Here is a 26865-nt window from a genome sequence, read left to right as displayed (position 1 = left end):
GGGGTCCTGGTAGACAAGAAGATGACCATGAGCCAGCAATGTGCCCTTGTGGCCAAGAAGGCCAATGGCATCCTGGGGTGCATTAGAAAGGGTGTGGTTAGTAGGTCAAGAGAGGTTCTCCTCCCCCTCTATTCTGCATTGGTGAGGCCACACCTGGAGTATTGTGTCCAGTTCTGGGCCCCTCAGTTCAAGAAGGACAGGGAAGTGCTTGAAAGAGTCCAGTGCAGAGCTACTGAGATGATTAAGGGAGTGGAACATCTCCCTTATGAGGAAAGGCTGAGGGAGCTGGGGCTCTTTAGTTTGGAGAAAAGGAGACTGAGGGGTGACCTCATCAATGTTTTCAAATATGTAAGGGGTGAGTGTCAGGGAGATGGAGTTAGGCTTTTCTCAGTGGTGACCAGTGATAGGACAAGGGGTAATGGGTGTAAATTGGAGCACAGGAGGTTCAAGTTGAATATCAGAAAAAATTTTTTTACTGTAAGGGTGACAGAGCCCTGGAACAGGCTGCCCAGGGGGGTTGTGGAGTCTCCTTCACTGGAGACATTCAAAACCCACCTGGACACGTTCCTAGGGGATGTACTCTAGGGGGCCCTGCTCTGGCAGGGGGGGTTGGACTAGATGATCTTTCGAGGTCCCTTCCAACCCCTAGGATTCTAGGATTCTATGAAGGGTTGGACTTGATGATCTCTGAGGTCCCATCGAACCCAGCCAATTCTAGGATTCTATGATTCTATGAAAGCTCCTGACACGAGAGGGCAGCCTTGCACTGACACATTGGGATGAATGAGGGACACAAAAAAGTGTCACCATCAAAACAAACCCTGCTCCATCTACTAAGTGTCCACCAGAGGGGAAGGACAAGAGTTCACAGGTCTGGGCTAAAGCACTACACGTGGTAAACTCTTCTGAGCTCAGTTTTCAGGGCTGTGGATGAATGGCTAAAGATGTGGCTATTGCAAACAGCCCCTGAAGATAGAAAGAGGTGGGTGAATGTTTCTCCTTCTTAAAAACTCTTAAATGTTTCTGTCCTTTCAATACAAGAAAAACTTAAAACCTCTATGCACTGGAGACAGCACAGGACTAGAGAAAAATGAGGAAAAGAAAAATGAGAAATATGTTTAACTCTGTAATTGAGAGTATAACAGCAAAACCAAAAAGCAAACATCTTGCTCTTCTGGCAGAATGAATTATGAAAATGTTGCACCTTATGGTTTTCATCTGTGGGCATGGGGTAAAACCATCTATTGATGTTAATTGCAGTGCAGCAACATTAACATTATGCATCAAGGCATTACACAAAAAGCTGTGAAAGAGCCTGAAAACACAAATATTACATCTCACCATAAGCACTTCCTCACCTTCAATTTATTGACAAGCTTTGATGGGGTATGGGATCAGCACATTAAGGGTCTTTTTGCCCCACCTATGTGCTCAAGGCTGAGTTTGATGGTTGAAAGCTTAAAGGTTTTATGCAGCCCAGGGCAATGCATGGGCTCTCTAGGATTTATCACATGCATTTAGGTGCTTAAGTCCTTTTTGCAGTCAGTGCCTATTACATTCTAGTAACCACAGTGGTAGTGGATTAAGGGTTGGACTTGATCTCAGAGGTCCCTTCCAACCCAGATGATTCTAGGATTCTAGTACATGCTGCTCACAACAACAACTGGTGGTCAGACACCTTCTGGATCACAGTTATAATCACAGTGTACTGGGTTTATTGCCTGGGTTTTCTCCAGGTTACAACCAAGCTGTATCATTAAACTATTTGTGACTATGAATATCACTTATTTTACACTTGTCTAGAACCTGAGATTTTACATTATCCCCCTTTTGTGGGCAGGTCTAAACTATCCAATCTGCAAGCAGGATGTGAAGAGAGAGGAATGAGGAGATTAAGAACAAGATTTTCAAAGCCATGCAGGGGCTGCAAGTTAAGCCTCTGCCTCCAGGACCAGAATCTGCATTGCTTCCTTATGCACCCAAAAATTCTGCAAGGAGGAAAGAGAAGTTATATCCTTATATCCACAGCAGCAAGGATGCTGCAGGAGGGAAGAGAGGGGCTGCAGAGCAGAAGGTGTGTTAGTGATGAGTGGCAAATGATAAGGAAAGGGGAATTCTGCAGCTCTGTCTCTGCTTTGAACAGACACAGGTTGAAGTACCAAGGTGTCTGTCTCCATAGAATCATAGAATTGGCTGGGCTGGAAGGGACCTCAGAGCTCATCAAGTCCAACCCTTGCTCCACTCCCCCCGTGGTTCCCAGCCCATGGCACTGAGTGCCACATCCAGGCTCTTTTGAAATAGCTCCAGGGATGGAGAATCCACCCCTTCCCTGGGTAGCCCATTCCAATGGCTGATCACCCTCTCCAGAAAGAAATTCTTTCTAATGTCCAACCTAAACCTCCCCTGGCACAACTTGAGACCTCTTGTGCCCTCTTGTCTTGCTGAGAGTTGCCTGGGAAAAGAGCCCAACCCCCCCCCCTGGCTCCAACCTCCTTTCAGGGAGTTGGAGAGAGTGATGAGGTCTCCCCTGAGCCTCCTCTTCTCCAGCCTCAACACCCCCAGCTCCCTCAGCCCTTCCTCACAGCACTTGTGCTGGATCCCTTCACAGCCTCCTTGCTCTTCTCTGGACCTGCTCCAGCACCTCAATCTCCTTCCTGAGCTGAGGGGCCCAGAACTGGACCCAGGACTCAAGCTGTGGCCTCCCCAGGGCTGAGCACAGGGGCAGAATCCCTTCCCTGGACCTGCTGGCCACGCTCTTCCTGACACAGCCCAGGATGCCATTGGCCTTCTTGGCCACCTGGGCACACTGCTGCCTCCTCTTCAGCTTCCTGGCAATCCAGACTCCCAGCTCCCTTTCTGCCACTCTGTGCCCAGCCTGGAGCTCCCCATGGGGTTCTTGTGTTGAACCTCATCCCGTTGGGATCAGCCCAACTCTCCAGTCTGTCCAGGTCCCTCTGCAGAGCCCTCCTGCCTTCCAGCTGATCCACACTCCCCCCAGCTTGGTGTCATCTTCAAGTTTGCTGATGATGGACTCAATCCCCTCATCTAAATCGTTTTTTCAGCCTGTTAGGATGAATGCTCTCTCCTCCCTTTGAGGGGGGAGAAGGAAGGGCTTTCATCTAAAGATGTGCTGGGTGGGATTCACCTCTGAAACTGGGCTGGTGAATGCTCCTTCTCCTCTGGACTGGGAAGGGAATCCCAGCCCTGACAAGGCTCTCTGTGACAGTATTTTGGGTTAGAATACACTTCTCAGTCCCACAGTGCAGTGTTATTCCTGTGTGCTGTGGTCAGCACTACTTCCTGATGGTACTTGTGCTGCTTTGGGCTTGGGTGGAGTTAATTTTCTTCATAAGAGCCAGTATGGGGCTATGTTTTAGATTTGTAGGACTTTTTTGTTACAGCTGAGCATTGCTTACACAGAGTCAAAGCCTTTTGCTGCTTCTCACCCCACCAGTGAGTAGGGCTGGGGTGCACAAGAAGCTGGGAGGGGACACAGCCAGGAGAGCTGATCCCAAGTGACCAAAGGGATGGTCCCCACCCTATGCCATCATGCTCCAGCATAAAAACATAGGGGAAGAAGAAGGAAGCAAGGGATGTTTGGAATGATGGTGTTTTTCTTCCCAAGTAACTGCTCTGTGTGATGGAGCCTGGCTCTCCTGGAGATGGCTGAACACCTCCCTGCCACTGGGAAGTGGTGAATGAATTCCTGGTTCTGTTTGCTTGTGCATGTGGCTTTTGCTTTACCTATTAAACTGTTTTTGTCCCAGTCCATGAGTTTTATCATCATAGAATGGCTGAGGTTGGGAGGGAGCTCAGAGCTCATCTCCTCCAACCCCCCTGCCATGCCCAGGGACACCTCTGATCCAGCCCAGGCTGCTCCAAGCCTCATCCAACCTGGCCCTGAACACCTCCAGGGAGGGGGCAGCCACAGCTTCCTTGGGCAACCTGGGCAACCAGGGGCTCAGCACCCTCAAAATATAGAATTTCTTCCTCATGTCCGACCTCAATCTCCCCTCTTCAAGTTTTAACTTGAACACCTTAACTTGAACACCTTTAACTTTAACTTCAACACCTCCAGGGAGGGGGCAGCCACAGCTTCCTTGGGCAACCTGGGCAACCAGGGGCTCAGCACCCTCAAAATATAGAATTTCTTCCTCATGTCCGACCTCAATCTCCCCTCTTCAAGTTTTAACTTGAACACCTTAACTTGAACACCTTTAACTTTAACTTCAACACCTCCAGGGAGGGGGCAGCCACAGCTTCTCTGGGCAATCCGGTCCAGAGTCTCAGCACCCTCCTGCTGAAGAACTTCTTCCTAAGATCCAGCCTGAACCTCTTCTCCTGCAGTTTAAAACCATTTCCCCTTCTCCTGTCACTGGACACTCAGGAAAAGTCCCTCCCCAGCCTCCAGCCTTCCCTCAGGTACTGGAAATCACTTTTACTCTTCAGGTTCTCTTCCCCATCCCACTGTGAAGGGAAGGAGTGAGTGGCTGTGTGGGGCTCAGCTGCTGCCTGGAGCTAAACCACAACAGTGATTTTAAGTGCTTCCATAAAGGGGTAAGAATTACCTCTCAGCTTCTCCAAAACAGGGATGAAAACCTTTACAAGTATATTGTTTTCCATGCAAGCAGCAGGTCCAGTCTGGCTCTCTGCACTACTACAGCAACTTTCCATGATTGTCAGTAAGAGAACTCGTGGATCTGAAAGCTGTTTAAAGCCCAATTTATCTCTGTGACTGATGGATGCACTCTCTTGAAAAAAGTTGTATAATAATCTTGGCATTTTAAATTTAGTCTCCTTCAGTAGCTCCGTAACAAGTTCTTCAATTTACAACTCACAATGAGATACTTGCTTTTGGAACAGCTGCCACCACAAGGTCAAGTTGGCACCTAAAAAGCAAACTGTGCTCTTTTCTGCTTTATATAAACACATGCACACACACAAAATATCACAAACTGTCTCTACAGACAGTCTGGCAATTTTGCTGATGATGCCCAAGGCAATGTAAAAATCCAGTTGCTTTCTCAAGCTGCAGATGCTGCAGTTGAGCACAGAAAAAAGAGGTTTGGGCTCAAGTGAGAGGGACTTGGAGATGTGACAAAGCCTGGTTTCAGCCCTGCTCACACCATGTGGAGAGGAAATCATGCATGTGACTTGGTAATAACAGGAATCAGAACCTACAACTCATCATGCTGGGCTGAAAACAGAGATCAAGGTGAAATTTTCACACTTCCATCCCTGTGCTTCACAACACTTACTCACAAACATGCTGTTACCTCAGTTTTGGTAAAGTTCCCATGTCTGTTTTAGGGGTTTTTACCTAGTGCATTCTGAGCTTCTTGTGAAGTCCCCAGAACATTTTGGAAAACCCATGAAAACTATTGAACTCAACCTGCCTACTCCATTCTTTTCCCAGTAATCCATTGCTTTTTGGACTTTTTTACACATTTGAAAGCAAACTGATGCTCTGTTTTCTTCTCCTGATGTTGTGGGTAGATGGGTAAACTCTGCTGTTGCCACAGAGAAGACAGCTCTACCAATATTTTATTCATAGAATTATTTAAGTTCTCTGGGTTGCTAAAGAATTTTTATCAAATTACTACTCAAATTACAGATTTTTTTTTTCCCATTTCAAGCATGTATACTCTTTGGGGCTTTAATAAGCTTTTAATTTCTAAGTTTGTCTCACTGAAGACAGGAGCTGGCCTGAAGACCTGCAAAGCCCTCAAAATAGTTCAGAATGTTTCTGTACACCAGAACAACTCGTGCAGATAAGCACCCACCTGTACCTCCAGGTTAGCACATTTATTTATATTCATTCACCTTTTGGATTTGGCTTTGGCCCAAGCTACAGCCCTAAGACTTTCTTTAATTTCTAACAATTTTAACTAAGAAGTTTCACTCTTGTTTACTTAGCACACAGCTGTTGCTGCTCAAACACCACCAAGGTGCTTCCTAGAGCACAGCAGAGCTGGCAGCAGAGTAACACATCCCACTCCTTGGCCTCCCCAAAGTCTCCCATTTCTGCTCTGATGTGCTCCTTGGTGGTTTAAGGTATCTGTCAGGGGGACAGGAACCTCTCCAAAGGTCCAGAAGGGACAGAGAAGAACAGCACACCTGGGTCTAGCACAACAGGATCACCAAAGCTTGTCTGTGACTGCTAAAAAAATAAAGTTAAAAATGCTTAAAACCAATGAAAACATAGACAGTAGCACACTGACTTCCAAACACATGCATCACAGGAAAGGAAATCACATGTGGTAAGAATTAACACAGCTTCAAGGGGAGGTTGAACAAGTTTCTGGAAGAGAAATTCACTCAACATTACTAACTACACAACAGTCATGTCTGAATCAGGAAATTCCTGAAATAAAAGTAGTTGAAGGCTATGAGATTAGGAGGTAAAATATTTGATAGGCTCGTCCTGTTCTGCTCCTCTCTAGACATCTGCTTGTAGCCCCTGCTGGAACCAGGGTGTAGGCAGAGAGTATCCTTGGTGTAACCCAGGATTATCATTCTTATAAAATGCCAAAACACACTCTGTTAATAGGTATCTCCACTACAAGGAATCATCCTGATAGTGTAACTCATCATTTCAGCTAAACAACAACCAAACGCCACATAATTTTACCCTGTACATCCCCCAGGGGGAACTGTGACTCCTGTTTGAACTGAAATATGTCCTAAGCAGGAGTATCTGGTTTTGATTAAGAGATAGTGGGTGATGGAGCAAAGTACCACACTTTTGTATTATTTGCCTTCCACTACCATGGCATTTTCATCCTGGGACTGTGGGACAGCACACAGATACCCAGAATCTGTGAACATGCATGAGGATTTTAAATTGAGAAAAAACTCAAAGTATGGTGTTGATTTTTTAATTTCTCCAAGGGTGTATTCACATGTAAAAAGTAAGACTAAGAATTGTTTGCACTTCAGTTCTTGTTCTCAAGTCTTATTCAGCAGCCTTGGGTAAGCAACCTAAATACCAGACCTGAAATTTTTCCCAGGTGTGTAATGGGGATCAGAACACTTGCTGACAGTAAGGTTTCCCTGATTAGACTTCTAATGGCTTTTGATAACCTTTGTAACAACCCTCCTATCACAAGATTTCTAGTCTTGTTTGTGAAAAGCAGTTGGTTTAAAATAAAGGGAAGATTTCTGCTGAAAGAACAGGAAATCTACAGCAGGACAGACATGAGCAAGTGGTTTGATGACAGAAGGGTGAGGGCACAGAGGAACTGAGGTGGGGGAAGGGGAGAAAAGGAGAGAACAGCACTGGATGTGACATTCCAAATAGGCTGGAAAATGCTGCCATTCACACTGATATCACAGCTTTGCAATTATCAGCTTTTCCAGCTGTGAAAGTGTCTGATTAGGTTTTATATTTCTGGGGTCTATAAATATATCTTGATTTTTTTTTTTTTAAGCAGAGATTGGGCTGTTTGCTTTTGATATATTTAAAAATCAGGTGTAAGAAGGGAAGCAGATGTGCTTGTTTTCAAAACGGAAAGTCATAAAAAAGCATGTAAAGATTTTATGCTGGCTGATACACAGGAAGGAAATAGTGATATTTCAGCTGGGAACAATATCCAAAACCTAGGCAACACGTAGTCTGTTGGCAGCTAAGTGACATACTTAGCAAACCAAGAGCAGGAGATGATTAAATCTCATTATACCTGTTCCATTCCAAAACATTTTAGGTACAACTTGTGTCTCTCCGAGCACTTACTGTATTAATGACATCAGGAGCATCATAAAATCTAAACAGCTAGTTTTATGCCAGAAGCTATAGCTGGACAACTTATTCAATTCCAGGAATCTCTGAATTATTTCCCACCCAAAGTAATGAAAAAGATGGTATAAAAGTTGTCTTTCAATGACATACCCAAATTGCTGCAGAACTCTCCTACCATCCCATCGGGGTTGGCAGTGGGGATTTGTGTAAGGCCTGTCAGGATGAGAACATCACTGTTTTTAAGAGAAGCTTGGTCCATGGGCTGTGAAATAAAGAGCACAGTGAAATAAAATCAGTAATGTGAGAGTTACAACCCAGGTTTCTCTGCTTTGTATGAAAAGGACTGCAATACATAAGGGATAAAGTGACCAAGAAGGAGAACACATAGAACACGTTGAACTTGAAATACTTCCATCTGTGGAAATATAACTGGAGTTAATAAAAACACATACAACTGTTTACCTGCATACTACAGCCCAAAACAAACAATGGAACTGTAATCAGATCCATCTCCAAATAGTCTCCCAAGACTAATCATTGCATGGCCTTAGGAGCTGGAAACCAGACAGTAATTTGCTGAGGATGTGGCTGTGCAGTCAGGAAGGTTTAACACTTGCATTCCTCTTGCTGGCTGTACTGGTTTCCAACTTCCTTCCCTTTGCAAATCAAGGTGTCAGCTTTGATTCCAAGGGCTCAACCATTCACTGGATTCTCTTTGGAAGAGGTAAGGAGAGTGGCAAAGGAGTTGGGATTGAAGCTCTCCATTTGGTGTATGAATCTGAATTCTTTCAACTGTCAAGTCTGCTTTTCTGCCCACAGTATTACAACCAGGACTTCAAATACTCATTTCAGATTGTTTGCACAGGCCTTTTCAGAAAGTCTGTTCACATTAAATGGTAAATGGCTCCTGCTGGTAGAAATCAGTTTAGATTCCTTAATATGTTTATTTATCTAAGAAATATACATATTTTGTATATCATTTGTATATATCAATTTTTGAAATGAAGCTATAATACCAGGCCAAACAGACAAGTAGTTCCTTAAAACAGGTGAAAAATCAGAGATTCAACTCCACAAAAAATCCCTAATTCTTCTCTAAAAAAGCAGTGCTCCCAATGCAAGACCAGAGCTAAAATAACAGAGGCAACATGACTTGGTTTACCAATCTCCCTTAGTGAATCAGATTAGCAACAATGCCCCTCTCCAACATCCTTTGAACACTGTGCTAGAGGTTTAGCTATGTTAAAGTGAAAAAGAAGTTTTCAGGGTTATGGCCTCTGGTTCTCCAGTCTGTGCTGCACTGGTGATCTAAAGCCAGAGGTGCAATTCTGGATTATGCAGTTTAAATGCTGAGGGTTGCTATCACAAACACCTCTCCATGATCAGGTCTGCTTCCTGGGAGACACAAGAGTTCACATCTGCACAGTCTCTCCTGTGGCTCACAGATGTCACAGAGGGGGCAACAATTAAGTGGTCCAAGGAAAAAGTGCAGCAACTTGGCCACTGGAGCAGTTTAACATCTTTGTCAGTGACCTGGAGAGTGGGATGGAATTTGCTGAGGACACCAAAGTGTGTGGTGAAGTTACCAGGCTGGAGGGAAGGGATCCATCCAGAGGGACCTGGCCAGGCTGGAGAAGTGGAATCCTGCAAACTGCAGAACCAAGGGCAAGGTTCTGCAGCTGGGTGGAGGCAATCCCCTGGAGAAATAGAGGTTGGGAGGAGAAAGGATTGAGGGCAGCCCTGAGGAGAAGGACTTGGGGGTGGGGGTGGTGGAGCAGAAGCTCAACATGAGCCCTCAGGGTGTGCTTGGAGCCCAGAACCCAACCATGTCCTGGGCTGCAGCAAAAGAAGCACAGACAGGGGTCGAGGGAGGGGATTCTCCCCCTCTGCTCTGCTCTGCTGAGACCCCACCTGGAGTTGTGTGTCCAGTTCTGGAGTCCCCAACAGCAGAAGGACACAGAGCTCCTGGAAGGTGTCCAGAGCAGAGCCACTCAAATGCTCAGAGGGCTGAGCACCTCCCTGGGAAGCCAGGCTGAGGGCTTGGGGTTGTTCAGCCTGGAGAAGAGGAGGCTCCCAGGTGAGCTCAGAGCAACCTCCCAATATCTGAAGGGGCTCCAAGAAAGCTGGGGGAGGGCTTTGGACACGGGGGGGTAGGGAGAGGACAAGGGAAATGGGTTAAAACTGGAAGAGGGGAGACTGAGGTTGGACATTAGGGAGAAATTCTTGAATTTGAGGGTGGTGAGAGGCTGGAACAGGTTGCCCAAGGAAGCTGTGGCTGCCCCATCCCTGCCCAGGTTGGATGGGGCTTGGAGCCCCCTGGGCTGGGGGAGGTGTCCCTGCCCATGCAGGGGGGTTGGAAATGGATGAGCTTTAAGGTCCCTTCCAACACAACCCATTCTGTGATTCAATGATTTTTGATACTCAATATATAGCATAATCCAATCTTGAAAAGGAAAAATCCACTTCTCTCTCTGCAGATGCAGCACAGTTAGGGTCAGAAGTTATCTTTTACACTTGCTCTGGGCTGCTGTTCGACCAAAGCTGGTCAACTTTAGCCAGCTGAGTGGTACTTTATGATTATTTATTCTCAGTACATACTCTTTGGTCTCACCAACAAGGAAAGACTTTTACCAGAAGAGATTCATGAAGAGATTTCCTCAGCAGTCCCCTGTACAGTTAATTTCCTTGCTCACAGTCCCTCAGTGCCATTCTCAAGTAGCTGAGAAAGATCTTGCTCTGTTAAAACATGCAGGGGAATTTCATATCAACTTCAAGAGAAGTTTATGCTGTGCACTGCCTTGTAGGACCAGACCTGTTACCTGAGATTTATTGCAATCTTTGACCCTCTGCAGCGTAGCCGTGAAAGTGAAATGCCAATAATGCAATAAAAAATAATCTTGAATCTGCCTGGGATGAGCTGCACCATGATTATGCCACATTAGATACACATAATTTCAGCTGGCATTGCACTGAGAGGGCCTGCATTGATTTTTGTGGGTTAATGTAAAGAATATGTCTTAAAAGGCTTTTAGTGACATGCATGAACCTGTGCTGTCAGCTCCTGTTCTCCAAGTGGCAATTCCTGCCTCAGGAGAAGGTGAGGCAAAATTTTCAACAGCACCCATCTGCCAGAAGACAGAAGTAAAGGGAGCAATTAATGGTGCCTGACCTAACTCTCAAACAAAACCTTTAAAGCTCTTCAGTTATTTTCAGCAGCTGTGAGCACAGTCTTGCTGAACCTGTCACTTGTGCTTCCTGCAGACCTGCTGAGGATTTCAAAGATGTTCCTGCTCAGCTCTGGCCCCAGCTGCAGCCATCCTGGGCCCTGCCTAAGCTGAGCTCACTGCTCCCCTTTCCCCCAGTTGTTAATGGAGATGGATTGATTGGTAGAGACACACCACAGCTCTGCTGATTCTTGATGTAACCTAGATGTAATGTAACACTACAAGAAACTTTTAAGCTGTAATTTATAGCAGAGAAGCAATCCCACTCTCTTCCCACGACTGCTAATTGCCACCCATGCTGCCATCTCCACTGTGTCAGCACTTGGATGCCAGTTCTGGACTGGGTGGGGACCAAAGTTTGGTTAGGTTTGCACCTTGAGAAAAGGAAATGCTTTCCAGGCTATTGTTGTGTCTGTTAGACAAAATGAAGGAGGAAGAAGCAGTTTTTCCATTTTTATGCCCAAATAATTGGTGTCTTACCACCTTAAACAACCAAACAAGCAGCTGATGAGAGCCCTGTCAGCTGATGCTCATTTCTCATGACTATGGAGGAAGTTTCAGAAGTTTGGAAAAATGCTAAGGTTTTATTATTATTCAAAAAGCTCAGGATATAAACATATGCTGATTAACTGGATATCTTATTTAAAACAAAACACAGTGACTGTTTTCATACACTGGTAAAACATGGGAATTTCATTGTGACTGACTGTATGGAAAAACAGGTCAGAGAAACAACTTTTCACCCCCTGATGAAAAAATGCTGATTTGTTGAGCACAATGTTGAGTCTGTGCCACTCAGGATGTTGTTATCATTACATATTGCCTGGCAAACATCAAATAGATGAAGAGCTGGTTGGCAGCTCACAAAAACCACAGAATTACCATATGTAGGAGCTTGTACTGGTGTTCACAGGGATTAACACTAGGGCAAAAACCACCCATTGTCTTCAAAAACCATCTGAAACCAAATGTAACATGATGATGATGACATCAGATACCTAAATGATATCTGGTGACATTTGTAATGTGATAAATCAAATGGAAAGGGCAAACAATGCAATTTCAGCTATTGGGAAGTTATTCCTTCAAACTATGTGTTAGAATAAAATTATGCAAAGTCCATTGGACTGTATCCTAAAAAATGAGGCTCTTGGAGAGCATGTGGGACAAGAGATATTTTGGGACAAGTATATTTTCTTGCACTTGCTAAAGTTGAAACTGCCCTGCAGGCTGCAGATCTGCTGCTCATGGGCAGCATCCACACAGCATTCCCAGCCACAGGGAGATAATTTCCTTATAAACAGGGATTTTACCTGAAATTTCCAGAGAAATGCTGACCTTTGGAAAATGATGAAGCCTAACCTGATAAACTGAATCACCATTTCATGTCAAAGAGGAGAAAACACTCTCCATTATCAAACCATTTCCTATAGTGCAAAGTTTCTCCTCACAGAAATACTCCACTCATGTATTGCCAAAGGCCACTGCTGCCCCTTCCCTAGGAGGTGACAAGAAAACACAACCCAGGCCAGTATGAGGCTGATGAGAAATAGGGATTTAAAGACTCTGATAAATTAAGGAAGGTTTATCAGTAGTAGTTTTTCTGCTGCTGAAATCAAGCTTTTAAATGAAGGATGCTCAGAAGCAAAAGCTCTTTAGAAGATACTCACCTTGGGAGAAATTACTGATTATGAACCTGACACATTTTCTAAATTATTTTAAAATACCTTCTCCTGATATTGCTTTTAACTATTTTGACAACTTCTGAAGCACACAGTACTGCAAACTTCAAGCCATTCTTTGCACTAAGAATTTATGGATCTAGAGAGAATTAATTTACTGGAAATTACATCTACAGCACTATAAAGACTTTGCCCTTAGCAGAGCAGGGTGGAAAAGTTGGCAGCCAGTTAGCTATCATTTCTCTCAAGGAAGGATGTTTCAGAAGTGATATAGAAGCAGTCTCTGAACTGTCTGTAAAGACTCTTCAATGAAATATGGATTGTAGGAAAAAAAAAAGCCACTAACACTCTATTGTTTAACTGTTGAAAATTTCCTATTTAAGGTGAAGGAGACTTTCACATCTGGTGAGTAAGTTAAGATCAAATCATAAACAACAAAGACTCCTGGATGTCTTTCTCTAGTAACTATTGATACCTGTCTGCATTTCATGGCTGTGTCTTCTGAGTGTCCTTTAAGTCTACCCAGTTGCTAACACAGGTACATTTGTACAGTTTCTACACCATAACTGATCTCATCTGGAATAATCCCAACCATTTTTTTTTTGAGCAAAGACACTTTCCCTTAGAGAAGACTAAGAAAAGCCAGGGGCTGTTACCTGAGGGTGTGTTGTAAGTAGAGAAGATCCTGAAACATAGGAAACCTTTTCATAGTGTGATTGGATAATCCAGTTGGAACTTCCAAGAGCGTAGCCTGAGCTGAGGGGGGTGACCTGCACAGCACCAAAGAGCTCCTGAAACACACAGCAAGAGACATCAGGGAAAAAACTCAAGAGACATCTTGGGAAGAAAGTTTTCAGTGGGAGGGTGGTGAGACACTGGCACAGGTTGCCCAGAGAAGCTGTGGATGCCTCATCCCTGGAAGCATTCAAAGCCAGGTTGGATGGGGCTTGGAGCAACCTGGTTTAGTGTCCCACTAGATCATCACAGAATCATGGAATAATTTGGGTTGAAAGGGACCTCTAAAGGTCATCTAGTCCAAACTCCATGATTGGTTGGAGCTAGATGATCTTTAAGGTCCCTTCCAACTGAAACCATTCTATGATTAACTTGAACAAGCCCCCAAAGAAGTCAAAAAAGGTCATTTTATTGTCAGTGATATCAATTTTTAAAGTAGGTCTGCTACTCAAAGACTTCAGTAATTAGTTTCCTGAGCTTTATGTCTCTTGCTTTTATTTACACATTTTTATTAACAGGACATACTCTGAGAAAAGCTTTTCCTGAGGCAGGGCCTTCATGGATTCTTTCTTCCATGTGAATTCTGTGGCATCTGAGTTCACACTGAACCATAACTACACAGAGGAAGCAAACAGGGTCTTGATCCTCTGCTTGCCTTTGCTGTATGGAAGAAACTTGTAGGAGCTTTAGATCTTTAAAGACTTTATACTCCCTTGGTGAAATTTTATTGATATTGGCTAGCAGGAAAGAAAGAAAGGCAAGTAGTTCTGTGCTGATATTAAATTCTTTGTGTTACACATTTTGCTGTGGAAAACAACTCCAAACTCACCTTCTAAAATTATTTCATTTTAATGCTATCTACTGGTGATTTGGAAACAACACCCTGCAAACCCAATCCAAATGTCAGTTTCAGCTCTGAGCATAAGCAACCTGACAGTTGTCTCCTTTCCAGGTGTCATTAGAAAGTGCATTGCTTTATCTGTACACATTAACGTGTTAATACTTCCTCTGAGAAGGGAAAAGAAGCCTCCATGTATACCTCACTAATGTGATCTACTTTCTGGTTACTAAATAATAGAACAAGCATCTGATTCATGAAATACTAATGATTTTTCTAGCATTTCAATCCACATTTGGATTCCTTGCAAAACACAGCAGGGTGTGTAAACCAAGGGTTTAGAGTCTGCTGGTATGCAGACATGTGAAATGGACAAAGAACCTTTCTTGATGCTGCCACATAAGTTTTGGGTTAACTGATGGTTTTAAAAGTGAACTTTGGGAAGAGCTGAAATATATATCTTTTCCTGGTAACTATAAAAGAATTATTAGCTCAGATGAGGTGAGATACATTCACACTGTGAATACAGTCAAAAAGTGACCACCTATGGACACTGAGCAGCCCTAACACCCTCAGCCTGTCTGGTTGCTACTTATGTCAGCAGCCACCTTGGTGGTTTGGGGTCTTTTTACATCAGCTGTAATGCAGCACCACCCAAACCCAAATTCACCAAATTTAGTACACAGCAGCACTGGTTACTGCTTCAAACTGTCTTACACATAAAAGGCAGCTTCTAAGCTTTAGTGGCTTATTCCTTAAGAAAAGGCAGCAAATTAAGAGCTATGGGTACACAATTTACTTTAACCCACTTTTTCATTTCCTATGGACCTGAGTAAAAAATATCATACAAACCACAGAGGAGCTGTGTATCTGCAGAGAACTGAATTGTTGGTTCAGTTCATTCTAGAATCTACCTTGGATTATAGTCAGTGGTATTACAGACACCAAATGTTATCTGGGAACCCTGGGAAAAGAGTTTTTAAGGTTCAGGTTGAACCATTAGGTTTTGTTTACAATCCCTAATTTGCAGTATAAAAGAAAGTGGAGGCTAAAGCACTCAAAAGATTCCCAGAAGTGAGATACAGTAACTCCAAAGGGGATGTGGCTTACAGACAGAGAGGATACATTCAGTTTGTGTATCCTCCCAGCTCTCTGTGGGCCATCAACTCCAAATTTGAAGGCACATTGCCTAAAAATTGTCCTCCCTGAGGAAGAGAAGAAACAAATGGAGCTGCACCCTGATTTCACCAAACAAGAACCCTTCCTGGGAGGCAGACTGAGGGACAACATAAAGTTGTCTTGCTTTCCTAGGCTAGGGTAAGGAGAACTTACCTGGGATTTAGAGGGAAAATAGAAAAGGGAAAGGCACTTCCAGGGAAAAGCTGGGAAACAACAAATTGTTAGTGCTGACCTGAGGACAGCTTTACAGGTACTCACAATTTTCTGAGAATATCCCACCAGCTGGATCTTACTGAGAGCAGCATTCACTTCAGGCATAGTGTAGCACTTCCTCCACATGGACACCTCCACTGCATCCTTCAGAGGGGCAGGCAGCAATCTGCAAAGAGCAAAGGGTTGGGGGCTTTTTCAGAACTTCCTGATGGGCCACCAGCTTTTATTCTCATTTATGTTCTCCACATCTGAGGTTCTTTTCTTTGTTACTTTTTATTTTAAATATCCCTGGTGCTTCAAAGTGAGGAGCAAAATTTTCTGCCTGATGAGGAGCTGAAGAACACTGCCCATTTTGTCCCACCCCAAGAATCATAGAATCCTAGAATCCTAGGGGTTGGAAGGGACCTGGAAAGATCATCTAGTCCAACCCCCCCTGCCAGAGCAGGGCCCCCTAGAGTACATCCCCTAGGAACGTGTCCAGGTGGGTTTTGAATGTCTCCAGTGAAGGAGACTCCACAACCCCCCTGGGCAGCCTGTTCCAGGGCTCTGTCACCCTTACAGTAAAAAAATTTTTTCTGATATTCAACTTGAACCTCCTATGCTCCAATTTACACCCATTACCCCTTGTCCTATCACTGGTCACCACTGAGAAAAGCCTAACTCCATCTCCCTGACACTCACCCCTTACATATTTGAAAACATTGATGAGGTCACCCCTCAGTCTCCTTTTCTCCAAACTAAAGAGCCCCAGCTCCCTCAGCCTTTCCTCATAAGGGAGATGTTCCACTCCCTTAATCATCTCAGTAGCTCTGTGCTGGACTCTTTCAAGCACTTCCCTGTCCTTCTTGAACTGAGGGGCCCAGAACTGGACACAATACTCCAGGTGTGGCCTCACCAATGCAGAATAGAGGGGGAGGAGAACCTCTCTTGACCTACAAACCACACCCTTTCTAATGCACCCCAGGATGCCATTGGCCTTCTTGGCCACAAGGGACACCAAGCTTCAGCTTTTTTTGTTGGTTTTGTTCCTATTCAGCCTTTTCATCAAAGCCACAGCTGTGATGGAGGCACTACAGCAACTCCTGTGGTATTTCCACCACTGGTGAAAGATCTTGGATGATCTGACATGTCAGCATGAAATGGCAGAGATGGTTGTGATCTTGTCTAGTTTGTGCATCCTAAGAATTTGCAGAAGAAAAATAAGTAAGGCACAATCTTGTAATTAAAATACAAAGTAGCAGACTATGAACAAAGACTGGCTCTACTCCTGTCCCCAGTCTCTTACAAAAAAGCACATGGCCCTGCACCTCAGCTTCCTTGCCTTCAACTCAAGATACCCCACTTCCCTTCTGAGTGTCCTGGCAGGGATACACGAGCTGACACTGCAGAGCTTTGAAATCCCCTCCACGGAAGTATTTAAGATGTTTTACACCAAAGTAAAACCCATCCATTCTGAGCTTCACAGCCATTGCAAGTTAGCTGGACAGCATGTCAAGGGAAGAAGTGAACTGTAATGTCAGAGGCTGTAAGAGAGATGGCAACTTCTGGGAAATAAATCTACCTTAGCAACATGAACTGAGGCAGGAAGCAGCACAGCTGCCAAATGCATAAGAAGTATAGGACTTTTTTTTTTTCTTTCTTTTTTTTTTTTATATTAAACCAATGCTAAATCAAAGGCTAATTCAAACCAATTTCCAAAGATTTATGGAAATTAGTCAAGTTTCTTTGATCAATTTGTTTAAAGGAACTTAATTTATTGTTACATCTACTAGGTCAGTGAACTCCTCCATAATTTAAGATACTGAAGAAAGGATTAAGGCCAGCCATTGCCAAGACCACTGCAGAGGTCTAGCATGATAACTGTAATTCCAGTACACACTGGCTGAAAGCACACTGGGCTTGAGGAAACAAACAAAGCCTTCAAGGTCTTTTTTGGGAAGTCATAAACAACAAAATGCCAAACAATGTGGATAGTTGTCCACCATAGCACTGAAGCAAATTGCCTGTAAAAGCCTTTAACCTACCAGAAGAAGCATTTAGTGTTGGATGCTTTCAGGAGCTTCTCTTCTGGGAAGAGGAGAATATATCTCCAGGTAATGGAGAAAAGTGGGGAATTGTGCTTGGTGATTGAAGTAAGTTTCTATTAGCCTTGACTCTGTGGCTACACTGTAAATATGCTCTGATTCCTAACAAAGATGAGTGACACCAGACCCCAGTGGTTCCATTCTCTGCTGAGTGGCACACAGAGACAATGAGCACTGCTGGTTCCTCAGATGTGCCCCTGCTGGCATCCAACCTGTCACCCAGGCTTTTAAAATTTTTGCAGAAAGTTGCTAGAGGATATTTTAAAGTCTGGAGTGAACCTACCAACACTATTGGTAGAATCATAGAATCATAGAATTGGCTGGGTTGGAAGGGACCTCAGAGCTCATCAAGTCCAACCCTTGCTCCACTCCCCCCGTGGTTCCCAGCCCATGGCACTGAGTGCCACATCCAGGCTCTTTTGAAATATCTCCAGGGATGGAGAATCCACCCCTTCCCTGGGCAGCCCATTCCAATGCCTGATCACCCTCTCCAGAAAGAAATTCTTTCTAATGTCCAACCTAAACCTCCCCTGGCACAACTTGAGACCTCTTGTGCCCTCTTGTCTTGCTGAGAGTTGCCTGGGAAAAGAGCCCAACCCCCCCCTGGCTCCAACCTCCTTTCAGGGAGTTGGAGAGAGTGATGAGGTCTCCCCTGAGCCTCCTCTTCTCCAGCCTCAACACCCCCAGCTCCCTCAGCCCTTCCTCACAGCACTTGTGCTGGATCCCTTCACAGCCTCCTTGCTCTTCTCTGGACCTGCTCCAGCACCTCAGTCTCCTTCCTGAGCTGAGGGGCCCAGAACTGGACACAGGACTCAAGCTGTGGCCTCCCCAGGGCTGAGCACAGGGGCAAACATCCTATTTGTAGGTAACATCCTATTGTGGATCTCCTCATAATAACCAGCTGCACATGGGCAGAGGCAGGACAGCCACCCTAGAGCCAAACCCAGGAAGGTATCATGAAGCAGCATGGCCCAGGGGTTGGTATTTAATATTTATGCTTAAGAAAGTCAGACTTGTGTTCATAACTGGGCATCTGCACAGATGCAGTCCCTCCTGCTCAATGCAAAGGGCAATATTTAGTCTATGGTGTAACATGTTCATTTCCTACAGGAAAGCTGGAGAGAAACTTTTTATAAGGGCATGAGGTGATCTGATGAGGGGAGACAGTTTTAAGCTGAAAGAGGAGAGATTGAGAGATCTTAGGAAGAAAATTCTTTTCTGTGAGGGTGGTGAGACACTGGAATAGGCTGCCCAGAGAAGCTGTGGCTGCCCCATCTCTGGCAGTGTTTGAAGTGCAGGTTGGATGAGGCTTGGGCTAGTGGGAAATGTCCCTGTTCTTGGCAGGGAGGTTGGAGCTTGCTGGTCTTTAAGGTCCCTTCCAACCCAAACCATTCTAGGAGTTCTATGACTCTACAAAGGTCCAGAAGGGACAGAGATGGGCAGCACACCTCACCTGGATCTTGCACAAGGTCACCAAAGCTTGTCTGCAACAGTTCATAGGGTAATAAAACTAAAAAGGTCCTTTCCAACCCAAACCAGTCTGTGTTTGTTTCGTGCTTGAAGGCAGAGGAGGATGGCAATACCAAACTGGGTCAGAATGCTGGGCTGGCTGAGGAGACAGCCTGGTTTGGACACTTTACAGGAAGATTTAAGAAACAGTCCAACAGGTTGCCAACAAAGTGCCTTTTATAAGGAAAAGCTCCTCTTTAGCCTCCTGAATCCTAATCAGGATGAAAGATACCCTGGTGGAGCATCTATAGAGGTTCCATGAGATTGCTCATGTAAAATAAAACCCAACAGTACCAAAGTCTGCTAAGCAGTTAGTTCAGACTGGACCTGATGACAAAAATGCATGTGGCACTCTACTGAACTTCTGGTATTTTATGCAGGATTTGCATTTCAAATGCTTCAATGCTTTATCTAATGAAAATGATACTAATTTGTGTTCTATACTAGCTATTCAGAGTAGAACTAGCTGAGCTGTAAAGCAGTAATAGTGACTGATCAGCCTGAAAAAGTAAAGTTAGACTCAGAAGCATTAAGTATTCTGCTCTAGCAGTAGCCATGTGTTAAAAAAAAAAATTAAAAAATCCACCAAGGATCACATTTTCTTAAATAATAGATGGCAGTCCAGCACTGCATGTGCCATTAGCCAGGTGCTAATTTGTGGATCAGTAAATGTTTGCTCACATGCTTTAATAATCAGTTCCATTCACACTTGCATGACACATGTCACCAGGGATCTCAAAACACTATCCAAACAGAAATTAAGCCCCTCTCTCCCCTCTGTGGTGGATAGGAGCTCCATTTTACAGCAGCACAGGGAGCTGAAGGAGGAAACTCAGAGCACAGGGGAGGCAGAGCTGGAAAGGGAATTCAGATTTATTCCTCAGTTCCAGCCCCCAGACTACACTGCTTTGTACCAGCTTCAAGGCAGAGTTTATGACAGGCATATTTATATTTTTTTTTACTAACTGGTTCTGTCTGGCTATCCCTCCCAGCACAGCATTTCTTTGCTCTGCTTCTCTCTCATGTTTGGGCAAGGTGTGGATTTTATGAAAGACAAGGGCCCTGGCATCTGATCAAGGTTCCCAGCAACATATGATTTTGTGGCAATGCTCTGTGCTCTAACAGAGTCCTGCAAGTGGGGCAGGACACCATCTATCCCCTGGGGGAGGCTCCTGCACCTTCCTCCTGCCTGCCAAAACAGCTACTTGAGAGTACCAAGGAGGAACTATCAGTGTTAGGGCACTTCCCAAGCAATATGAGATAGAAAAATGTGTTTTAAATACTCCTTTAACAAAAAGATTCCAGCTTTCCATAGCTGTTGAATCAGAAGAAAGGCCACCTCCCTCTATATGCCTCTGGAATAGTCAACAGCACACAAAGTGCTAGACAGCATTTTTTCTAAAATGTGACCATCAGGAAAGTGACATTAAACTGAGCTCCAAGATGTATGATCCTGCTTTAAACCATGCATACAAAGCACATGCAGTAGTGTGATGAAAATAATGGCTTTGGTTCTCCCTCTTCACAGCACTCTGAGCTTCAGGAGTGGTTCTGATCAGACCAGTGGGTTCCAAAATTAAAAAAACCCACAACACTATTTTGATCAGAGTATACACCAACAAACACAAAATCCTGATCAAATTTATTGCCTTTAGGGTTTTTTCTATCTGTGTTTTACTTGCCTTCCTCAGAAGGGTGAGAGTTACAGTTCTAAGATTGCTCCTAAGCACAGCAGCAGAGTACAAGATATAGCTAAAAATGTTAATTTGGATTTTTAATTCATTTGCTTTGTGATATCAGAAAATATCATGATTACTTTTATAATGTAAAAAAGAATTCAATTTTAGTACATTTTTAAAGCAAGCCACGTTAGGAATTAGCAATATAAAATGGGAGATCAATTAAAAATGCACAAAGCAGCTTTTAAAAATAACTTTCTAATCAACCAGCCCTGTCTTCAAGATGTGCTAAAAACAAAACTGTCTCTTCCACAGAACATGTTGTGCACCTAAAGCTGGTCTTATTTCCAGGGAAAGCATTATCTGCAATTGGCAAAATGTATGGATAATTTTAAAATTATATAGGCTTTCAAAATTTTAGTAGAAGACCTCACTTTTGAGTACTTTATTTTTACATATACATGGAATAACAGACATGGAGCATCCAACTAATGGTTTTTTTTTCAGATTTCAAGTTGCTTCTAAGGTTTGAAAAAACACAAATATTACCTCTGCTGTTCAAGTGTAAAAAAGGCTGCAGCCCTGGGAAGGAAAGCAGCACTGTTCTGTGTTTGGCCACCACTGACCTCCAACAGTTGTGTCTTAACTTTCTTACCATTTCAGCAAACATGAATTTAAATATAATTTTAAATTTAAATTACTCCAATAAAATATAATTAAGTTTAAATAGCTTGGCAATGTCAACAAAATTTTATGACATTAATAAAAAAATCTGCTGGTTTCATCTGCCATCATGGAGCTTAACTATGTGAGAGGAGACTTTTGTGCTACCAAGTTCCCCTTCAAGAATCCAACTTGGGTGACTGGAACACCAACAATGTGCAAATCATTAAAGAAAAGAGTCTTAGCTGTAAGCCTCCTAGGGTTTGGTTTTGTGGTTTTTGTTTGTTTGTTTTCCTGCTTATGAAATCAAATCTCCACTGGTGGCAGCTGACCTCTCATTACAGTGAATTTTAACCTTTGGGTGGTGTTTTAGGACAGTCCCCCTTTCCTGGTGGCCTCTTCCTTACCTTTGTACCTCCTTGTTCTTCCACATGGAGGCAGACTGAGCCTTTGGCACACGTTCAATGGAATTCACCAGTTCTTCCATGAGAAGCCTGAAAAGACAACAAGTTAGTATTGCAGCAGAGAACTGTGTCCCAAATATTTCCAAAATATCACATGAAGAGAGGTTCTTCCTACAGAGGCATTGCAGCAACTACTCCTCACTAACCCAACCCTTTTTTCTCCACCATGTCAAGCTCAAATTAGTCCAATTCTGTCTGCCTGCTCATGACAGCAGAGGAGCTGGCTCACAGGTAATGGGTTGTTTGGAAACTGGCAGGAAAAAAAAATCTCCCTTGCTGTGTAAGATGATCTTTTTGTCACCAGCTGCTTGTCATATGGAATGAGACAAAATACCTGAAGAAAACTCATTAGCTGATGCCTGTTCATCACTTAGAGAAGCCAAGCACATTGACAGAGTAAACTCCTCTCATCTACAAATGCACAATTCAAGCTTTTCAGACAGAAAAATGTCAGGCATTAAAAATTGGCACTGCAGATTTCACTGCCCAAGACTAAACAGCATTTGTACTTGTATGCACACTGCCCCCCCTTGAAGGTAGAAGGGACAGATTTAACTGCACAAGAATGGCATCTGGAAGTGCTTGGGGTGGGGAGAAGTACACCAGTGTACTCTTAAACAAGACTATGCTTGTTATCTTCAGCTATGGGCCAGCAATACCACTGAGGTCTCCTACTAGCTCATATTTATACAATTCCTTTCTCCTACAAGGGCCTTCAGTTTCTGTTTGTTTTTACACAAAGGGAGAATTACTCTGGCGTGGAAAGTTTGCACAGGACCTTTCATAGAGAAAGATTCCTGCCCTAAAGTGCTTACAAGAGTCATTCAGATACCAGGGCCTAATCTGCTAATTACTGAACATGGCAGCTGTTCTGCTGAGAGATGAGCCCAGCACAAGCCCAGTTAGACTCCCCTGAGAGCCAAATCTGCAGCCTGTGGTACTGACCTATCCAATCAGCAGACAAATCTGGAGGAAATGACTGCCAAATTTGATGACCAAGTACAAAGTTTCTGACTGCATTGTTGGGTCCCACATTTTCTACCTCACTTTCATATTTCTGCTGTTTTTCTTGGCCTTCTCTTTGGATTTCAGAGCTTCTGTATCTCAGCTGTCATCTCAGATGAAGTCAGCTTAAATTCCCTTTCATGGTGTAAAGTGTGATTAAATGAATTTCCAATGCTGAAAAACTACAAGGCAATAATCTTAAAGTCCATTATTGTTGAAAAGATTGCTCTTGTGTTTCAGGGGAGCAGAGAGATCTTTGATTCATAGTTTCTGAAGGTTTGAAGTTGGCTGTATGGTAATTGCTGCTCAAGGTGTCTCAGTCCATTCAAGATCTACTAGCCCATATCTACTGCCTGGACTCAACACAAAGCACCTGCTGTAAATATTGAAGACAGATGGTTCCAGAAGTTGGGAAACATTGAGTTAACACATTTGCAGCACTAAGGACCTGGCTGGCATTCAGCTACTGCCTAAAAGCCTCTTCGGAACATTAGACACCACTCCTCTACCCATATTGTCCTTTAAACCCCTTCCTTAGCAATGATAAAAGAGGAGTAGAGAATATTAAGGAGCTTTTTACCTGCCAATTTGAACAGTGGGCTCAGTGGCATAGACTGTTCCAGTGAACCCTGTGTACTCTGTGATATAGGGCAATGCCATCATGCAGTGATAGTTTGAGATCAAGATTACATCTACCGTGGAGAGGTCAAGCAGCTCAGTCTGAAAACAGAGGAAAGAGATAACATGTAACCCTTTCATGCAGCTTAAGCAGTGGAAGAAAATAGTTACTGTTCTTTTTTTTTAGAAAAACTTCATATCGCAGGAGTGTAACCAGCTTACAAAAAAAATAAAAAGGGAGAGGGCATGCCTGATCTGTGGCAGAGATTAATCTTTCCTTTCAATTAACAACATTTATTGAAAAAGCTCCCTAAAATTATTCCTGTCTCAAATCTGAAAGGGAAACCATGTCCTGGGTTTCTCATGCAATAAAATGGCTGCCCTTAAGACAGCCAGGATGAGTAAACTTTTATCAACAAACTGGGATGTGCACTCCCTTAGAGAGGAACACTCTGCCCTGACACCAAAACTTCTGCAGTAGGGATTTAGCTGAGTGCCTCATATTTTTTATGTGGCACATGGTGATGTACATGGTACTGAGCGAGATGAATGTGAATTGTATATATTCATAGGCTTAAAATAATTCTCATATTTTCCCCAACTAAATGCTTGGCATCTTTATCATTCACATTTTCTAGAGTAGGAGATGAAGCTCATTCACAGGATACAACAAAACAGATGGGTGGGTCCAATTTGTTTGGATGTGACAGTTGAGCCATCAGTTCAGAGAGTGAAAGAGGATTTCACACATTGTTAAAGGAATTTTAATTAGAAATATTTACTGGTAATGCTATAACACAAATGGTGTCAAGTCAGAAATTTACAAGATATATGACCTCTAACTCAGTTATTATAGAGCAGCTAATGGAATTCAACACTCATCAAGCACGTATTATCTGATTACAAGGCCTGGTCCAGCAATTTGAATAAAAAAGGCAGGAAAGTAGGTCACTCAGCTTTTCAGAGGGCTGACACAGTGCTCTGGTGACAAGCTGCTTAACTCACAGCTAAGTGTTCATGGTTTCAATCCATGATCACAGCTGATGTTGGAGGCATGATCTCCAAGCTGAGTACAGCAGGTGAAACATCACCCTCAGATTCATGACAGGGCACCCTTTTATCTCACTGAGCTTGCCAGGCAGAGCTACACCCACTGTGCTGCATCAAAGAGTCACAGAATCAAAAAATTGGGTTGGAAGGGACCTTAAAGCTCATCCAGTTCCAACCCCACTGCATGGGCAGGGACACCTCCCCCAGCCCAGGGTGCTCCAAGCCCCATCCAACCTGGGCTGAGACACTGCCAGGGATGGGGCAGCCACAGCTTCCTTGGGCAACCTGGGCAACCAGGGGCTCAGCACCCTCACCCCAAGCAATTTCTCCCTCCCTCCTTCCCCATGATCTCCTCTCCATCTCCCCTCTTGCAGCTGGAAACCCTTCCCCCTTGTCCTATCCCACTCCAGTCCCTCCAGGACTTCACCTTATTCCAGGCCACCACTAACCCATGTCCCACACCTGAGAATCACAGAATGCTCATGGCTGGAAAGGACCTCTGAGATCACCAAGTCCAACCAAACAATTTCTCCCTCCCTCCCTCCCTCCCTGCCCAAGATCTCCTCTCCATCTCCCCTCTCCCAGCTGCAAACCCTTCCCCCTCGCAGGCTCCCATCCCTCCAGGCCCTTGTCCCAAGTCCCTCCCCAGCTTTCCTGGAGCCCCTTCAGGCACTGGAAGGTGCTCTAAGGTCTCCCCGTTGCAGCCTTCTCTTCTCCAGCCTCAACACCCCCAACTCTCTCAGCCTGGCTCCAGAGCAGAGCTGCTCCAGCCCTCCCAGCAGCTCCAAGTCCCTGCAGAGAGGGAAACATCAGCCATGGTCAGTCTCTCCTACAGCCCCAGCAGCATTTCTCCAGCTCTCCTCTGATCTGAATTGTTTCTACCCAGGATTTCTGCCTCAGACACAACTTGTTTACAGCATCTCCCTCTCACAAAACTCATCCAACCACCCCACTGTGCAATTTCCCTGATCCCCAGACACATCCCTGTAAAATCAGACTGAATTTCTCCCTCATCTCGACTGCCCCCTCCACACCAGACCCTTTCTCTCTCTTGCTCTGACATTTTTCACCTGCTCGGCCTGATCTAGAGTCACTCTGCTCATCCCAGGCTTCCCATGCCTTTCAGTCCCTCCCTCCAGTCTTTTCTCTGGCTCTGCTCTGAACAACCCTGAACAATCTCTCTTAATTTAAAAATAAAGCCCAGCCTGGTGAAAAGAATAAGGCATCACAGCAAAAAAACTCCATTAAATAAGATCACCTGGGAGCCTCCTCTTCTCCAGGCTGAACACCCCCAACTCTCAGCCTGGCTCCAAAGAGGGGGTCCCCCAACCCTTGGATCATGGTCCTGGCTTTTCTCTTGACTCACTCCAACAGCTCCATGTCCCTCATCCCAAGATGACCCTTCATGCCCAGACCATGCAGAAACAAAGGGGACTCACTCAGCACTGAGCTGAATCCCAGCTCAGGAGCCATCAGGATGATCCAGATCACCACTTCCCAAGCTTAAGCATCCCACATCTCAGCATCCTAGAAGCATTTTACTAATAGGATGAAAAGGGTGTCAAAATCAAACCAAAATAAAATCTTCCCTGGGATTTGAAGCAATCTCACTAAAAGTGCCTGGGAACTGTAGAGGTTTAAAAATGTTTCCTGAATGCAAAGTGAGAGAGTCTAGAAGGTTGCCAAGCAAAGAAAGGGCTGCACCCTGTGCTACATGTGGAAGTGTACTCTGCTGCTGAGACAGTCTCTTATCACCTTGTGGCTCCTGGATTACATTCAAAATCTGGCTTCCTTTGGCAGTGGTGTTCCTGGAAGTGATGCCATTACACTCAAACTAACTGCTTTTGCAGACAAGTTTCTTCAAAAGAAGTGGTGTGGAATGAGACAGAGAAGAAGACAAAGACTCTTTCATGCAAGCTCTTTCTTATATCCCTGCAGAAAAGGACTTGGGGGGTGCTGGTGGATGAAAAGCTGGACATGAGCCAACAGCTCATGCTTGCAGCCCGGAAGGCAAATCCCATCCTGGGCTGCATCAAGAGAAGTGAGGTCAGAAAACTAAGAGAGGGGATTCTGACTCTTGGCTCTGCTCTGCTGAGCCCTCACCTGGAGTTTTGCATCCAGCTCTGGAGCCCTCAGCACAGGAAGGACATGGAGCTGATGGATTTGGTCCAGAGGGGGCATGGA

The 26865-nt window shown here is 44.3% G+C and overlaps 1 protein-coding gene across 3 annotated transcripts in view; it reads right to left on the bottom strand.

Annotated features, from left to right (window-relative positions):
- INTS9 (integrator complex subunit 9) overlaps positions 1-26865 on the bottom strand; it is a 90287-nt gene that overhangs the window by 44673 nt on the left and 18749 nt on the right. For all 3 annotated transcript variants that reach the window (XR_011725457.1, XM_071742219.1, XM_071742221.1), the window contains exons 5-9: positions 23594-23733; positions 21952-22038; positions 15655-15775; positions 13301-13435; positions 7889-8000 (exon numbers count right to left, since the gene is read on the bottom strand). Coding sequence is in view for 2 of the 3 variants with exons in the window: in XM_071742219.1 (XP_071598320.1) it covers positions 7889-8000; positions 13301-13435; positions 15655-15775; positions 21952-22038; positions 23594-23733 (595 nt within the window). In the remaining variant the exon portion in view is untranslated. The remainder of the gene's footprint in view (positions 1-7888; positions 8001-13300; positions 13436-15654; positions 15776-21951; positions 22039-23593; positions 23734-26865) is intronic.

Source organism: Heliangelus exortis, chromosome 3 (genome assembly GCF_036169615.1).
Source record: "Heliangelus exortis chromosome 3, bHelExo1.hap1, whole genome shotgun sequence".
Taxonomy (NCBI): domain Eukaryota; kingdom Metazoa; phylum Chordata; class Aves; order Apodiformes; family Trochilidae; genus Heliangelus; species Heliangelus exortis.
This window is presented reverse-complemented; position numbering and strand designations above follow the sequence as displayed.